This window comes from Astyanax mexicanus, chromosome 2 (assembly GCF_023375975.1).
Source record: "Astyanax mexicanus isolate ESR-SI-001 chromosome 2, AstMex3_surface, whole genome shotgun sequence".
Taxonomy (NCBI): domain Eukaryota; kingdom Metazoa; phylum Chordata; class Actinopteri; order Characiformes; family Acestrorhamphidae; genus Astyanax; species Astyanax mexicanus.
In genome coordinates, this window is record NC_064409.1 from 66,068,233 (window position 1) to 66,087,324 (window position 19,092).

General features: G+C 38.2%; 1 protein-coding gene across 1 annotated transcript in view; it reads left to right on the forward strand.

Annotated features, from left to right (window-relative positions):
• The window catches only part of trpc7b (transient receptor potential cation channel, subfamily C, member 7b), a 110,202-nt gene that overhangs the window by 16,688 nt on the left and 74,422 nt on the right, over positions 1-19,092 (forward strand). Inside the window, exon 2 of the mRNA XM_022665722.2 lies at positions 5,122-5,884. Coding sequence (XP_022521443.2) covers positions 5,122-5,884 — 763 coding nt within the window. The remainder of the gene's footprint in view (positions 1-5,121; positions 5,885-19,092) is intronic.

Here is a 19,092-nt window from a genome sequence, read left to right on the forward strand (position 1 = left end):
TTTGAGTGTGTGTGTGTGTGTGTGTGCATGTGTTTCAGGGGCTTGTATTGAGTGAATGGATTTTCCTGTGTTCTTGTTCACCCCCCGAGGATTGGGTTAGAAGGCTGTGTGATCAGGGGGAGCTGTCCTAGTCTTGGAAGGTCACATGTGCCACTTATAACACACACACACACACACACACACAGTCACCATGTTTCAGTTTTCCAAACAGAGGACACATGAGGGGAAAGATGAACATCCATCTTGGAAATAAAGCTATGCCCTGGAAGCCTTAAGTTGACCTCTACTCTAGGCACAAATCTCTGTGGATGCAACAACAACATAGTAATACAGTGAATGCTGCACATTAATACATATACTTAATATACTACACACACAAATGTATTGGGACACTTGATCATTCATTGTTTCTTCTGAAATAAACAGTATACAAAAAGAGTTTATCCTGCTCTGTTGTTACTTTTTATTGCATTCAGTGACAAGCAATACTGAGGCCGGGTTATTGTATGTTTCACCACCCCATCTCATCCAGATTCATCCCAAAAGTACTTAATTTCAGAGAACACAGTTCCACTCTTAAGCTAGCAGTAGCTAAGCAGTGATGGGGGTAACGGCGTTGAAATAAATGGCGTTACTAACGCCGTTACTTTTTTCAGTAACGAGTAATCTAACTAATTACTCTGACTGTAACTATAACACGTTACCATTTCAGACACCTCGTTACTGCACGTTACTTTAGCCGCTCAATGAACCTTTTTTTCACTCATACAGACAAAGAGTCACAAGGGAGAGGAGGATGAGACCAGGGTTTCTCTAGGGGTCCGCAGGCTCATCCTCAGAGGAAGACAGTTGTCTGTAGTGAGCACTTTAAATCAGGGGTCTCAAACTCACGGCCCGCAGAGCGATATTTTGTGGCCGTGACTTGAAATTACATTTTACTGTTAGTGCACCAGCACAGCGCATCCTATTCATTTCAATAGAGAGAGTGTAACGCAACAGTAACGCAATAGTTACTTTTATGGTGGAGCTACTCAGTTAGTAACTTAGTTACTTTTTTGTTGAAGTAACTAGTAACTATAACTAATTACTTTTTCAAAGTAACGTGCCCAACACTGTAGCTAAGGCATCCAGTTACTTCTAGCAGAGCTATGGCTTGTTCTCCATAGATATTATTGCTAAAAAGCATGCAATATTACTAAATTACTAAATAAATTGCCTGAAGCTTGCTTGAAGTGTCACACCTTCACCTGTGTTTGTCTTGGGTTTTACCTTTTTTGGTCCCATGTGCTCCTGTCCTCTTTGAGCACATGTCCCTGTTTTGTTGTTGTTGTGTCTTCGCCCCAGCCCCGCCCTGTCATTAGAGTTCCCACCTGTTTCATTTGTAACCCCGCCCCCTAGTTACATTCTCAGGTGTCCCATGTCTGTGCCTGTGTATAAATACCCCTTGTGTTCCTTTAGTCTCTGTTGTGCTTGTTGTTTGACCGGTCTTGTTTTACCTTGCTTTATTGTGTGATTGTTGTTAGTTTGAGCCTCAGTCCTGCTGTATTGTATAAAGTTTCTGATTTGGTCTCTTTGGTTGTTTGTTTCTTTGTTTATTTATGCTTTTTTGTTTGATATACCTTATTAGTCCTTTGTTTGTTTTGTAGTCTTTGTTTTTTGTCTTAGTTTTTGTTCTTAGTTTTTGTTTTGTAATGGTAACTAATAAAAAGACTGACTTGCATTTGAATCCAGCTTTAAAATGTTACATGACGGAACATCTGTGAATGCAGTAACTAGCTCTAGCTGTACCTTGATTAGACCTAAACATATTTTCTAGCTTATATATTCTCCTGGAAAAAGCTGTTAATATATATTTTTGTAACATTTTAAACATTTAAACAAAAAGGATTTGCCTGCTGTCTTTTTATATATATCTTTTTACATCTATATCTGTTTTGCTCTGGTCTGAATCAGTTAATGAGTTTATTAACTTGGATCATTTACCATTGGTTTAGTTTCACATAGGAACAATTCAAGCACGGCAAAATGCATCACAAAAGGTGATGTGAGAACATTTTCTCTACTTATTGGTCAGACCTGTCTGGGGTAAAAGCAAGAAAGTAAATACAAGAAGAATGTCCTGTATTCTGTACAAGGGCATGTTTTTGTGTCATGTCAAATGGAGCAATAGCAAAAAAGTACCTCACTGGCAGCTGAGTTGGCTCAAGGATATATCATGTTCTCACAATAAACAACCATTCTAAAGTTTAGAGACAGCTTATCCTTAAGGGTCTTGATGAAGTTGTTTTATTCTGCCCAAAGAGAGCCTACCAAGAGCAGAATCTGATTATGCTAAAATGTGCAAGTTCTTTTAGTCCAAATATGCATCTAGATATGATTACTGTATTAACACCTGTGCAAATGATTTACACCAAGTGTGAAAACAAACCAGTCCAGTCTGATTCAGGTGGACTAAAGAGTGCAAGTGTGAAAATGCCCATGCTTGTGCCCCAAACAAACCATTCGCAGCCAGCCTACAGTTGCCTTCTTGTATGCACATATCAAGGAAAGACAAACAAAGTTTGACTGGGCATCTGAAGAAGATCTCCATTATGCTTCCTCAATCTTTCCAGTTCAAAGGACTGTTTGGAAAGGCTCTAACCATGGCAGCATCACTGTCTCTCACATGCATGTACAGTATGTTCTTCTTGTTAACTGTCAGGCTGGACGGTCACCAGACATTACACACCTTGCTGCATTTATTGGCCATGTTTGACTGATGCCACAACCTTCATTCCCTCAAAGTTGATGTTCCAGATGAAGCAACATGTCTTATATCTGTGACCTATAAAAAACGCAAAAAACACATTATGGTGGGAGTCACACATGCGTCTATGGTGGTCCTAGTTCTCTGGAGACAGAGGCATTTTCTAATTTCTGAAGTACCCTTGGGATTCCTTGTACATCAAGAAAACTGATGCAATCTCTACAAAACGCCTCTCTGATAGACCTGGGGGAAGCTTGGCATCAACCTGGAATCAGTGGGAGATAGCCTAGGTGGTCTCGGAACAAACATCAATCAGATAAAGCTTCATGCTGCTCATCTGGCACTTCAGGGGAGTGGCAGCTGCACCTGCAGATGAATTAGTACATGCCATGGTTTCAGTGCATTTATTTGCCAGTGGAAACTCAACCTACTGCCACCTCCCTCTCAAATACCCCCCTCGGCCTGGATGTGATGATGCTGGATTGGCTAGAGCAGCTGCTGTGCACTTTCCCCAGTGTCCTTTCATCCTGGCTTTATTATACAGAATTCACAGTCGAAGCCTCACTTGTGCTTCACTGGTGGGCTGCCTCTATTGATGTCGCTTCTAGAGGTCTCACCATGGTCTCTCCCACTCAAAACGCAGGACTGATGTCTAGATTCAAGCCAGCTTGGGAAAGAGACATAACTGATGAACATTGTGCCATCACTCTGGAAACCTATTCATTATGCGAATGCCTTGTTGAGATTATTAATAACAGTCATTTGAAGATGTTTCCAGAGTAGTGACGATTCGCTGCCTTGGCTCTTATAAGGCATTCTGGTCAAAAACAATTTCTTATGAACTATGAACATTTCTGTGTGTGGTTTTGAAATAAATAAGGTATCCCATTACTTGGATAGTTGGCTTATAGATGCTAACATCACATTCATCTAACATTTTACAGTATGTCTATTAAATACAACTTGATCCTAAGCTGAATGTAATTGATTCTATATAGAACCTAAATGTACCTCAGCTCTAACTCTAAGCCTAACCTCAACCATGAATCAACCCTAAAACCTAACCCTTACCCAAACCTTAAGCTAAACCTTTAATCTAACCCTTAACATAACCCTAAAATGTTCAGGTTCAGGTTAATGCCAAGTGTAGGGTTACATTCAATAGAGATTTATTTACCAGTACTTTTAATTTTTTAACTTTTAACCAGTTGCATTGAATAGACATGCAATTGACTGTGATTTGAATGTTAATTGAGCACGAATGAGGTGTCTACATTAAACTATCCAAATAATGTAAAGAAAAGACAATTGACTACGAAGACAATTCAACAAACTTACACTTATAAATCAACTGCATGCAATTAGCCTAGCCATATATTACCATACATGCAGTGCCTATATGTGGCTGAATGTATAAACATGTATAAACATAAAATAAATTAAATGACAGCAAGGTAATTGTGCCAAACATAAATTTGAATTAATGGACACTATATAGTTTTGGTGCACCTAAACTGACATAAACTACTTCTATTTACAAAACTGGGCTGTAGATGCACACACACACACACACACACACACACACACACACACACCAAGTTTAATATTAAAAATCACAAAAAGCTTTGTACCTTAAGAGTGGATTTTCCCTCTCCACTCACCCAGAAGTCTGCTGGGGTTCATTGATTCATTGGGATAAGGTTGATTTTTTTGTCAAGCAAGTGAAAGATTTGCACTTAGGTAATTAAATTTTGGACAAATGAGTGTATTCAGATAAATTGGGTTGCACCTATTTCTGAGACAGATGTACAAATGCACACACACACACACACACACACACACACTGCTTGTATAGTTATAATATATTGTAATTCAATATATCGTCATTGTCCATTGAAAAACAGGTATCTCCATTTTTGTTGATTTTTAGTTTGCCACATAATTTCAAATTCACAAACTCTCCCTTACACTGTGTCACATATTTTTGGTGGAATGAAGCCATATAAATTTTCCAAAATTACCTGAACTAAACTCTTTTAACATTGACTTCCATTGGAAGTTACGTAGGTTTTATCTCTCTCCAGTTAAGTTACTGTTCTGGAGATACTTGTTTTTCATTGGACATTAACACAGTAACCATATTGAACAGTACCAGAAGATTGTTAGCAGGTACCCTCCTCATAGGAAGGGTTTCCTCTTAATTCTCTAAAAGCCCATTGAGTATTGACTCATTCTGAGGTCTGATTAGTTTCAACAGGCTTTTAACCCAATTGAGGCGTTTAAAAATAAGATTGTTGCGATTAGTTGATTGTGCCTATGCCATATCTGTTGATCCCTGTCTGACACTTTTCCATCTTTCCTTGTCTTTCCATGAGGTCGGAGATAATGCATCGCCGGCACACCACCCTGCGGGAGAAAGGGCGTCGCCAGGCCGTCCGGGGCCCTGCGTACATGTTTAACGAGCGTGGCACCAGCCTCACCGCGGAGGAGGAACGCTTCCTCGATGCTGCAGAGTACGGAAACATCCCCGTTGTCCGCAAGATGCTCGAGGAGTCCAAAACACTCAACTTCAACTGTGTAGACTACATGGGTCAGAACGCGTTACAGTTAGCAGTCGGTAACGAGCACCTGGAGGTTACAGAGCTTCTCCTGAAGAAGGAAGGACTTGCTAGAGTTGGTGATGCTCTCCTCTTAGCTATTAGCAAAGGTTATGTACGAATCGTTGAAGCCATCTTGGCTCACTCCTCGTTTGCAGGAGGGCTGAGACTAACACTGAGTCCCCTGGAGCAAGAACTTCGAGATGATGACTTTTACGCATACGATGAAGATGGAACTCGCTTTTCACAAGACGTAACCCCGGTGATTCTGGCCTCGCACTGTCAGGAGTATGAGATCGTGCACATCCTGCTGATGAAGGGTGCCAGGATTGAGCGACCTCACGACTACTTCTGCAAGTGCCACGAGTGCATGGAAAAACAGCGGCGTGACTCCTTTAGTCACTCACGCTCACGCATGAATGCGTATAAAGGGCTCGCTAGTGCTGCCTACCTGTCGCTCTCAAGCGAAGATCCTGTACTGACTGCTCTGGAGCTCAGCAATGAGTTAGCCAGGCTTGCTAACATAGAGACTGAGTTTAAGGTAAGAGCTTATGATTATTATTTTCTTATTAGTTATTCATATAGCTTGAAAACCTGCCAAAAAGACACTGTAGAAAGATACTGTATTTTGTTCTGAATCACTGTGTCATTGCAACAGTAGACCCATTGATATACGGGGGTTGGAAAATAAACTGAAACACCTGTCATTTTAGTGTGGGGGGTTTCAAGATTGGTGACCAATCTTCATTAATTGCACATTGCACCAGTAAGAGCAGAGTGTGAAGGTTCAGTTAGCAGGGTAAGACACAGTTCTGCTCAAAATATTGCAATGCACACAACATTATGGGTGACACACCAGAGTTCAAAAGAGGACAAATTGTTGGTGCACGTCTTGCTGGCGGAGCATTTATGACCAAGACAGCAAGTCTTTGTGATGTATCAAGAGCCACGGTATCCAGGGTATTAAGGATAATGCCACAAGTTGTGCTAACTAGAAATCAAATGTTATGACCAACATTGGGTAAAAATCCCTGCAGAATTACCCAGAAGACCCTGCTCAACAGAAGAGTCAAACTGAGCATGTGCAGAGTAGTTGGCTTGGCCTCAACTAGAGTTCAACTACAGTTTGTAGTTTTATGCCAACACAAATTATTTAGTTAGGCCAACTTTTAACAAGAAACTTAATAATTGTAGTAGTTGAGGCAATTAGTTTGCCATAGTTTGCAGTGCAGTTCAATGTTTTTTTGTTCAGTTGACTCAAAAATCAGAATTAGGAGAACAATTTTAAGTTTTTTTTTTTTTTTACAGTGTAAAATTATTATGACAATTTGCCCAAATTATATCACAATACTCAATGTAGCCAAAGAAAATTCTATAAGATCTTCACAGCATCTTTGTTACCAAAGAGGAGAAAATACTCTTAAATAAGCAAATACCAGGAATTATGGATTTTTTGGTGTCAGTTTCACAGAATTTTACAACCATAATTATAAATAGTTTAGAGCGCCTAGGTTTAAATAAAACTATTGATTTTGGATTCCATGTATCGATAATGCATCGCAAATGAAAACAATATGATATACTGCAGTATTTTGTCCCACCCTTAGTTTAACATGCAAGCAGCAGAGAAGGTGTTTTTAGGTAGAAGGCAGATGGGAGGATGTTAGAGAGGAGGAAAAGAGAGATGAAATGACAGGAGAGGAGTGGAGTGGAGGGGGGGAGGAAAGTGAGGAATTAGGGGATGAAGAGCAGACGTGGCAGTGGTGCGGGGATATTAGGGCTCAGATGGCAGTGTGTGACTTCTCTACAGACTTGTAAATTAAAGAGTCTCTCCTGCAGGAGCTTGTGTAATTACCCGCCACTCATATCTCTACAGATGTGTGTGTGTGTGTGTGTGTGTGTGTGTGTGTACGTGCATGTATGTGTGGCTCTGACCCAGTGAGTGTGTGTGTGGGGGTGGGCGGGTATCTGTTTCCAGGGTAAAGTGAGGTAAAGCAGTCTGGCAGTCATTACTGGTGTAAAGAGAAGTACACTCACAGCATCTGCGTCTTCATACAGGATGACTTCAGAGCTCATACTGACTGCAGTTACAGAGCAGGAGGAATGATGGGACAGAAAATGGAAATTCTCAGGTTGAACTAAGGATGCTAAATTAACCCTTTAAAGGTATAGTTTTGCTAGAAAGCACTTAGTACTTGCTCTTTTTTAAATACAGTAGGTCCCTCTGAGCTTCTTCTGAGGACTTAGGGCTAAACACATCTAAAAACATTACCTGCATTAAAGTGGCAGTCTGTATTATTTAGTTTCTATACTGACAGCAGAAGCACTTCTGAGTGGAGAAGGCATAAAATATTGTGTTTAATGGTACCAGTGTGCTGGAACGACCATCCCTGCTAAGCCTGATATATTCATTCTAAAAACTGGGGTGTCGGGTTGCTTTTGTCGGGAGTTCTTCTTCTGGTCACATCATGCATCTTTACGTACTTACGTCACACTTACAGGCTCTAAAAGGGGATACAGCTCAGTTTTACTGAACGCGAGAAGCTGGTGGAGCAATGGAGACTTCAGAAGGGGGAACTCAGAGCTCATTCAGTAAAAACAAAGTGTACAGTTGAAGTAAAGTTTCTGACTGAGCGCTCTCTCTCTCTGACTGACCCAAATCCCAAAACTTACAGACATCAGCCTTAACCAATAATAAAAAACAAACAGAAAAACGTGTAAATTAGAAAAAGGCCCCCGGACTGGCCTTAAATCTTAAATTAGGATTCATGAACTCAACCACCTTGGCTTGCAACCGCCCACTGCAGAGCTGGGAAGGCAGCTCCACTGTGCTGTTATCCAATCAGTAGCGTTACGTTTGCATATCATCAATATTTATAACGTCGCTGTCCAATGAAAAACACTTATCTCCAAAACAACAACTTTACAGGAGAGAGAAAAACCTTGTAAACTTTCAATGGAAGTCAATGTAAAAAGAGTTTATTTCAGGTAATTTTGAGGAGGTTCTATTGATCCGTTCAGCAAGAAATTTTGGCACAGTGTAAGGGACAGTTTGTTCAAATTATGTAGTAAACTAAAAATCAACAAAAATGGAGATAAGTGTTTTTCATAGGACAGCGACAATAAGTAAGAGACAATATCCTGTCTTTCTTTACTGCCCACTCCTCAACCGAACTTGAAACAGCATTTAGCTGACACTGTTGGTTTCAGCATCACTCTGACAGTGTTTTTTCACCATCTCTCAGGTTCTGGGTTAAACACTGCTCTTTAATTTTTGGTCTGTTTTCACTCATGCTCAGACTGAGAATTCCAAAAATAATCCAGTTAAGAATACGCATGCACTGAGAAATCTGATTACTGAGCTAAAATACAACTCTCTTTACCAGATTTCCTAATCGGATTACTAGTATTCACTCCATGCATGTAAACACTCTCAATGTCAGCTTAGCAGACTTGAGTATAGAACCTAGAACCATGTGATCAGTACTTTTACACTACAACTTACAATACAAGAACCATGTTCACTTCCATTATGGGCCATTATAGAGACTGAAACTGGTTTAGAACATAGACGTATAGTGAATTTTCCTTATACCAATAAAACATTTCTTTTATTTCTGGAAGCATAAGAGTTTCCTTTTTGTCATCAATCAAACAACACTTTGATCCTGCTTTTATTTTAAAGAGTATTCTGTGTTTTCTTAATGGACCAAACACAATCAGACAGTCTGCTAATGGTAAAATCAGGTAGGACTCTCAGGTGTGAACACAGGTTTCTGAATGTGTCAGGAGCTCCTGCAAACCTGTGACTGTGCCTGTTTGCCTGTGGGTTATAATGAGTCTAATGTTTCAGATCTGGAGTTTGAAGGTTTTAATAGGATATGATGGAGATATCATATCACAGAGCATGTCCTTCCTTGGAAGTTTGCCCTGCTGAGCAGATGCCAGTGAGATGAGTGGAGCAGTCGGTGTTTTCTGGATCCAGCAGTGTTTAATAACTCTGTGTTCAGGGAATTAAATCAGTCAGGGGACAGAGATTATCTTCTGAGAGATACTATGTTTCAATTTGTTTTCTGTTAAATGAGCTGTGGGCTAATTAGAATTAGCTCATGAACATGCTCTTTATTTATTTGTACTTTTTTCCCTGTGTTTTCTTTATTATTTTTTATTTAATTTGTTTTTCTCTGTTTTAACCTCAAGCTTTTAATTTCATTATTGTTGAAAATAACTTTTCAAAAACACAAACACTTCTCATATGCTCTGCATTAGGTGCTATATAATTAATATGCACTTCTATGTAATAGGTTAGTTAATACATTATATTTAAAGAGATCCTTATCAAAGCAGTTAGCAAGTATTTACTCTGCAAAACACTACTATTAAAATAAATACAAATAAAATGAATGCGATAAGTGCTGATTTTATGTATTTCAGTGTGTTTGTATAATATTTCACAAGCTTTTTCCTGATGAACACAGTATTTGTAATCATCATGTAATACCTGGTTTGGTTAATCAGTGCTTCATTAGGTGAAATCAGGTGAGCTGCTGGTGGTGGTGAATGTGCAGTAGCACATTTATTGTAATGGCACACTGACTTTCTGAAAACAACAAGAAAAAAACAGACCGCTCTAGTTTTACTGGACTGTAATTCAGTGCATCAAATTATTCATCTTATTTTTTTATCAATCGTTATGCTCTTTATTTCGAAAAAGGTGCTGTGGCATAAAAGGTTATGTGCAATTTTATGTGACCCGGCTTGGTAAAAGACTGGAGCCTTACTTTCAGAGCTTTAAGCTACAGAAGACGATATTTAGGGTCATGGTTGTGATGCTATCATTGCAGTGGTGATGCTAATGGTAATGCTTATGATGCAATAGCTAAGCCATTATGCTTGGTAATGCTAATGCTACCACAATGATGCTAATACCACAATAGCGATGCTGAGAAATCTTTTTTGTTGGAGTAACTGTCTCTACTGTCCACGAAGGTAAGAATGATCACCACTCCACCTCATCCAAAACTCCCCCACTCATGCCAAAAGTACTGGATGGAGCTCCATTATTCTGTACAAATCCACATATCATTCGTTCGTTAAATATTTTATAGAGAATCAAAATTGTTCTTTTTCTAAAAATCTGAAAATTTAAATATTAATATATATATTTTTTTTTGCATATAATACCAAAAAACAAATAATGGCTTGTATTTTCCGTTTTTTCTTTTTTTTTTTTTTTTGATAATCCGCTTTTAAACTGCTGTTACAGGGCTGCTGTGATTACCATCAGTTATCCACATTTTTTACCTACTGATAGGTTGTTTTATATTCCCATTTTTGTTTGGATCATCAAATAAAAAATAGAAACAAGATTTTTTTTGTTTGTTCTATACTATACTATTATATAATTGTAAGATTTTGATGCTCAACTGAATATTAAATAAATGAATGATACATGTATATACACATTGGAGATGCACGTGTGACAATGTACCTGCCCAGCTAGCAATACAGCAGATATTTACCTGAACACACCTCACCCATTGGGGTAGATACATATTAATAAGCGCAGTTGCTAAATGTGTGTGTGTGTGTGTTTGTGTAAAAGTGCAACATCACAAAAACAATAGAAACAGAGCAGCTTTTTTGCAGCTTTGTTTCCTTGTATGGATTAAATGTATACGGTGAATATTACTTAACTTTTTAAATAATTTTAAACTGGAATATCTTGAAATAAATTAAAGTACCTCTTGATGTAATTTTAACGATACGCACTTTCAAAATGCACTTTCATTCCCCAAAAACTGTGAACTTTACACTCATTCACTTTACCAGACTTAAGCTATATACCATATTTGCACTACTGTTATACGGGTTCTATTTATACTGTCATTCCATCTCAATCACCATCAATATTGCACTATTGTCTTATGTCTTACTTATGTTTATTGTGTCTTGTTGTTTTGTACATATCGTGTCTCCCACTCTTTTACATTATGTATCTTATTTCTTTTTACTTATATTTATATATCTATTTCTCCCCACACTACTGCACCTTGTTTCTGTCTCATGTATGTCTATTTGTGTTCATGCTGTATTGTACTCATAGTGTCTCCCATTCTTTCTTATATTATGTCTATTATCTGTACCTGCTGTCAAATTGGGAAGGAGAGTAACGTAATTTCAATAAAACTACTTGACTATATCAAATTAAATTATTGCATAGCACTAATGATGATTTCTGTACTGGGCAGATATTTACATTATGATTTTGGAAAGATTATTTAAATTCTGATTTAATCCAAAACTTTATTTTAGATACTCGTCTGTGAAAATCGAAAGCGCTGTGCCATTTCAGAGTGTTGCACGAGTTTTTCAAATAAACTTAGTGATAAGCTGTCAGATCTGTTTAAATGCTTCTTGCATTGTTATCACCGTCCCTCGGAGCACACTGCCACCTGCAGTGACTTCAGTACTGTTCCAGAGGGCAGCTTCAGTGCTGTTGCTATTGGCGATGAGGCCGGTTGCTGTGGGCGACATGTGTCCTGGAGTTCCGTGGGCTCTGCTGAAGGAATTCCCAGGTTTAACACTGATGATTGAATCAGACTGTTTAAGGCTTACGGGGTATTCTACAGTAGTCTCATTATTCTGTAGCAGAGCTTTAAGAGGACTGGTAGGGATTCAGGTGTATCTCATGAGCTCTTACTGGAGACAGTCTACCATGCATGCTAATGATCATGAAAAGCAGATAAAACTTCATATGCATCAACAAAAAAAAAAAACAATTACAGAGACAACTGGAATTAAAATAAGAAACTAAGGGCATTTGAAATGAGAAGGAAATATGACTTTTAGTCCATAAAAAAACAGAAGCAGTAGCATGACCCTTTGAGTTCAGTCAGCTGCATGTAGTAAAGGAAAATATACATTTTACCCTTCGTCAGTCTGCCTGCTCTGGACTCTGAATGAGACTCAATTCTCAAAGACTCCAATTCCCAGCATGAGCATGCACTCACATTGGACTTACCTGACTTTCCTGGCATTCCCGCTCCCAAGTTACTTATTGTTTGCACCTGGCCTTTCCTGTATATACACCCCTTAGTTTGCTTTGTTTCCTGATGAGTATTATTTATTATCTAGTTATCTAGCTCTTCTACGACACGTTATCTTTGTTTATTGCCTTTGTTTCCGACTCTCGATTTTTTAGCTTGCCCTCGCTAGTGTTTATTTCCTTTGCTGTTTTTTTGCATATTCCACTACTCTTTTGCCTTTTTACCTTTTATTGCTGAATTCTCTGTGCATGACCATGTTGTGCCCGACTACACTCTGGTATGTTGTTTAGATTTGCTGGCTGTTACTGACCCTGCTTGTCCCTAACTACTCCTGTAAGTCTGGCCGCTTTGTAAATAAACAGTGTGTATGGTATCTGGTTTTGTCACGTCTGGTGCTGTTAGCTCCTCTGTCCCTTCCACACCAAGCTCTAATGGAGGTTCTCAGGTCAACAACTACACTACCCAGAATGCACCACCTGCTGACATCACGCACTCACCTGATCACGTGACACCCCACCTGCTTCCTCCAGGAAGTCCCGAATACTGATTACTGGCACTATAAAGGTGCACGCCAAACAGACTACCACGCCGCGTATTGTAGGTTCTCCTCTTTACAAAGCGTTACTTTATCTCTTGTCTCAGTTTACTTTGTGTATGACCTTGCTTTTGTTTTCTCGACGCCGATTATTGCCTTTGCCTCTGATACTGGATTGTTTGTGTATGACTTGGACTGTGTTTTCACTACTGCCTCTTGGATTACCTCTGATACTGGATCTCTCGTGTATGAACTCTGGACTGGTTATCGTTTCTGGTATGGTTTTGCCTTCATTACTCTGTTTACTGGTGATCACCCATTTCTCTGTATCGACTCTGATTACATCTGTTTATTCTTATAATAAACACATTTTGATTTGATCAGTATCTGCACGTGTCTGCCATTCTGTACATACCATGACAGGTTTATCAAATTTAATCATATGGATACTTCATATTTATTTTATTTTATTTATATTATTTTTTCTTTTGAACAAACGTATTGGAACAGATCATCTTAAATTAGACTTAATATTTAGCTACAGATATTTTGCTTGTAATAACTGCATCAGGCCTGTGACCCACGTAACTTTTGCAATCTTCATTTGTGTTGTTTTTTTTAGTTGTTTTCAGTTTGTTTTTGGGGATAACTCACTTCAGTTTCCTTTTTAGCAGGTAATGCATGCACTATAATGCATGCTCTATAGGATTTAAGTCTGGAGATTTACTAGAGCAGTTTAAAACCTTCCACTTATTGCTGCCTATATTGCTTGCATAAAACGTTCTCTTTTTTTAACTGAGAGTGATGGCCTTGAGATGGTGTTGGGATTGTGGCAAACATGTTAGATTACCTCCTATCATTGATAGTGTGTGTGTGTGTGTGTGTGTGTGTGTACGTGTGGTAGTTACAGATGCCTTGTGTGTGGAGATCTCCACACACAAACCTCCTGTCAGACCTCAGTCATAACAATGCGTGACAGGACAGGGGCAGCGTTCATGAGCTTGACATTTTCATCCCGGGTAATTTATCACACTGCCGTCAGTGACACCTCACCAGGAGGGAGGAGGGGCTTAGTTTCAGACAAAGAGGTGGAGGGGAGTATAAGTATAGATTATAAAGAAAGGATGCCAGGTTACACACTTATCTTTGTGTGCATTTGTGGGATTGTCAGTATGACTCAGTATGAGATGTATGATGTATGCAGAAAATCAGATCTGTACATCATTCATCCATACCTGAAATTCCAGATCCAAGTCTTTACCATGTTTCATCTGTTTGTTGTTGCATACATTTCATAAAGAACTACAGTATGCTACAGTATGCTCTGTTTTCATCCCTTGCATGGCCTGCGTCTCTCTAAACTTGATGTTAATTGGTTTGTAGAAGCATGTATTGTCAATTAAATCAGTTGCTTTTCCAGGTGTTTTGTCACCAAATTATGTCTCATTGTCAGAATCTGACTCATGTTGAGTGTGCACGTCTCACAGCAGAATTAGTGTAGCTAATTAGCTTCAGACTCCTTTTATTTTTATTTTTATTAATACACAGTTACAGTAGATACAGCAGTCACTAATGTAATCTTTTGCACACAGACTGCTATGAGATACTTAAAGCTATGGTACACAAAGTGATGTCATATTTTGGAAAACATCACTTCTATTTTTCTTCTTCTATTGTTTAATACGTGATAATATCCTGTCTTGACTTACTGTAATTAATCCAAAAGTCCAGAATCTTCCAAAATAGACACCTTAAGATAACCAATGGAAAACATCCAAGCCTGATCCTTAGTGAATTAGTCATGTTTTTACTTTACCCTCCACATTTATTCTTTTATAACAACTGTTTCCAGCTTCCAGGGCTTTGATGCAGTAAGTCAGATGCAGTAATCTTTACTGTATTTTTATATGGATCAGCTAAATGTAACTATAACCATAACCATAGCCATAACCATTCCTTGACCTGTTCCAAATGCAATCACACACTTGAACTCGTGCATGTACAGGGATTTTTTTTTTTATCCCAGAGCTGTGTAATCCAGTGCTCTCTTATAGAGCGGAGTGCCATTTGTCTTTCCTCAATGCTGAATGACTCTGCTGATTCTGTGTTTGAGATTTTATCTTTTTTCTCAGCTTTTCTTTGGAACACTCTGTCCAAGAACAGAGTGCTATAGAGCAGACACAGATAAGTAAGCATGTATCTGCATGTGTGTGTGTGTGTGTGGGTGTGTGTGTGTGCAATGACAACTACAACAAAACGAAGAACAACAATGATAGGTCCCATTTTATAATGTATCTTTAATAACAATGTAGTTACATATTAATAATACATGTAATGACATTGTAACTACTGGTGAAGTACATATTGTTACAGACTGATTACAGTTTTACAGGTTATGTAATTGCACTTGTGTCAATGTTTCAATTCTGGATTGTGTGTGAGTATGGTGAGTGTACTTACACGTGTCATAGTGTGTGTGAATTGTCACAAGTAAAAGTGTGTGTGTGGAACATTTCTTCAACTGCTCTTGCCTTGTATTAAATTAGGGCCGTGACTCTATTTGATTACTAAATATCATTATTCAGATTTCATTATGGCAAGATGGACCAAATATTCTTTTGGCACTGATACACATGTGTAATTAAATAACCTAAACAGCTGTAATTAACCTGTAATAAAGTGTACTTCACCAGCAGTTATTACATGGATTGATACAATTGCAACTACACAGTTATTAGAGACACTTATTTTTAAGTGGGACCCAATATGATTTAGAAAACTTTCTTAGTTTTTAAAGATTTAATTTCAAGAAACTCGATTCAATACTCGAAGTGATAAGGAAAAAAGGGGTATTTATACTAAAACAGACCGGGTGTGAGCAATCAGAAGCTGGGAGAGTGTGAACGCCAGCAGAGTCAGGAAGGTCCGGTGTGTGTGCATGCTGGGAATTGGAGTTTTTGTTGTCTGAATTAGAGTCCAGAGCAGGCAGACTGATAATGTCAGCCTTTCTATTGGTCTAATCATCATAGAACTTTAATAGAGAGAGAGAGAAGAACACCTTACCGATTTAAAAAAAATCCCCCCCCCCCAAAAAAAAAAAAAAAATTAAGATATTTAGAAAGGTTTTTGCATGACATGGGTGATGTACAAGCTATGACAGTACTAGAACTTGTTGGTGCTGTTCGTGTCGACCAGAGGAGGATGGGTCCCTCTTATTGAGTGTTGGTTCCTCCTAAGGTTTTTCCTGTTAGTGTTTTTCTTTGCCACTATTGCCACCACCTTGCAACTGTTGGCACTATCACTGTGGTGATTAATCATAAGTACAGGCTTGGGCCCATATTTTTGTAAAGCTGCTTTGTGACAACATTTGTTGTAAAAAGTGCCATATAAATACATTTGAATTGAGTAGTCATTCCTAATATTAAAACTGGACTTAATTATACTGCAAATTTGCAGTATTAAATTCAAACACTTACAGTGTGTTAAATTAACTGTGCCAAATTTGCAGCCTTGAACGTTATTTAATAAAATTCATCACTAACTGTCCTGTATTCTCTGTAATTCATGCATAGCATACGCTTTTATAGCTGCATACAGCATACCCAGGGTTGGCTGTTAAACCCGTTCTAATGCTTCTCCTCTAGTTTGCAAGTCTAATATGCTCTGGAATGATATTGCGGAGTTTAGGAGATACATGAGAAAATGATTTTCCAGCAGCTGAGCTGTAAGTGGTCTGCAGGAAGCCGGCCTCACCTGATTGAAGTGGTCTGCTCGGCCTATTGCGCTTCACAGATCAGTGAGGAATGCTGGAGCTGGGATATTAATGGCTTTAGGTGTAATAAGCAAGACCTGGAGGACCTGAAGAGGAAGCGGGCGACTGCAGTAATAAATGCCCTGACTCTCGTCTCTCTCTCTCTCTCTGTAATGAAATGGAGCATGAAGGACATATTCACAAAATGTGCTTCACCTGATATGAATACAAACAATGTATGTAAATGTGTTATATAAATTACAGGAGTGTATTATATTGTTGCTACCATTACATCTATCAGCTCAGCATGAGGTGAAGCATTATTCTGCCAGAATGACCTGCCCTACACATCCATATTACACACACACACACACACACATACACAGTAAATTAGGAAAGGGACAGTAGGGGCTTTGTTTCAGTCAAAGAGGTGAAGGGGAGTGTCACTGTCATGCAAAACATTTAAAATAGTCAATTATATAATATTAAATGTTCAATTCTAGAGCATTTCTATTGGTCCATTTGTTCTGAAATTTGAAGTAATGTATAACACAACTTCCACATTCAAAATGTTAAAGAAAAAATGCAGAATTGCAAACAACGGAGATACTGATGATATATACTGATATACAGATATACAAGCTATAGAATAGAACAGTTTAGTAGTTCATAGTTTTTTTTATTATTTTAAAATATGTATCTATTTTTGTCTCTTTATCTATTTATACATAATAAATTAAATGTCAAAAACATACATTTTACAAATACAAAATGCTTAGATACATTGATACATTTATACGTTGTTGCTGTCATGCAAAAAACCTGGTGCCTCCAAATGTCTTTTTATATTTATAGGATAAGTTAAATAATGTTATACATTTCAATGTAGGTCAGTGTAAAAAGATTCTATTGTAAGTCATTTTTAATCATTTCTATTGGTCCTTTAATCCTGAAATTGTCAGGGTTGCAGCAAGGGAGACATGGAGACGGACGCAAATGCAAATAATATTTAATAACAAAGAAAACAAATAAACATGAAACATACAGGTATAAATTAACAAAACATGAAAAAAACTAGAACAAGAAAGACAAGACTAGCAACTTTAATAGACGTGAACACTTACAAGAACTGACAAGCTAACACTGAAAACAAAGGGCTCTACATACAAGAAAGGGGACATATAGAAACAGGAAACACCAGGGAACAGGTAACAAGGGGGCGGAGCTACAAATGAACACAGGTGAGAGGACTGAAGACAGAGGTGGAGAGAAACACGGGAGGTACACACAGAGCCACATGCACAGAAAAGATACATAAACAAACAGGAGGGCAGGAAAAACACAGATACGGACAGGAGAGACACAGAACTGGAAGAGAACATGACAGAAATTTGACCAAAAATTAAACAAATACAGGAAAAATATATTTGTTTGAATGACCGTATGGTGAATGTGTCAGATCTGTCAGTTATGATAAAAGAAAATATTTAAAAAAAAATAATAATAAAAAGCTGTTTATTTTCATCTGTAGTTTTTGTGTTGCATAGGCTTTTAAAGGTGAATATTTACCCAATATTTACACAATTTAAAGAACAACTTTCAGATTAAAATAATAAAATAAATTAGAACATTGAGATAATGCATAAGGGCTATGATATACAAGTTACAGCTCTGCCAGTAAAAAAAAAAAGAAAAGAAAATCACATTAAAACTAAATAAGTTAATAAATGTATAAAATGCATCACAAGTTGTTCTGCTTTCTCTTTTTTGCGTGTTGTAAGGTGTTATCTTGTTATAATGTGTTGTGTGGCCTTTAACACCTGCGTATACTGTGTTGGCTGTTATTCAGGGAATGTTCTTCACCTGATATGAAAACAAACACAATGTATGTAAATGTATTATATGTATTATTGGAGTGTATTACATTGTTGGCCCCCATTACATCTAACAGCTCAGCATGAGGTGAAGCATTATTCTGCCAGACTGTCCTGCCCTACACACACACACTCCCTCTCTCTCTCTCACACACACACACATCAGGCAGTACATTAGGAAAGCGAACAGTGCAGTGGTTAATGTAGTGAATCTGGGCTGGATCTGCAGCTGGAAATGTCTGTGAGATTAGACTGCAGTTTTGAACATTAGGCCTAAAAGCATACTGTAGTATGAAGAGCAGTGTTTGTGTGTGTCAGACTGACCTGCACTGCACTATGAAAAAGAAAAAGCAGAAAGGAGAAAGCAGGTCCTGGTAAGTTTGAAATTCAATTGCGTCTACAATAGTCTCCTCACATTCATCCTGTTACCTGAACCTACGGGAAAACCTATCCACACTCCGCCCACAAACATCTGTCTCATAGCAACCTTTAAGAGGATGCTGTACAGAGCACTAGTCAAAACGCTGTTCAGCCTGTTAT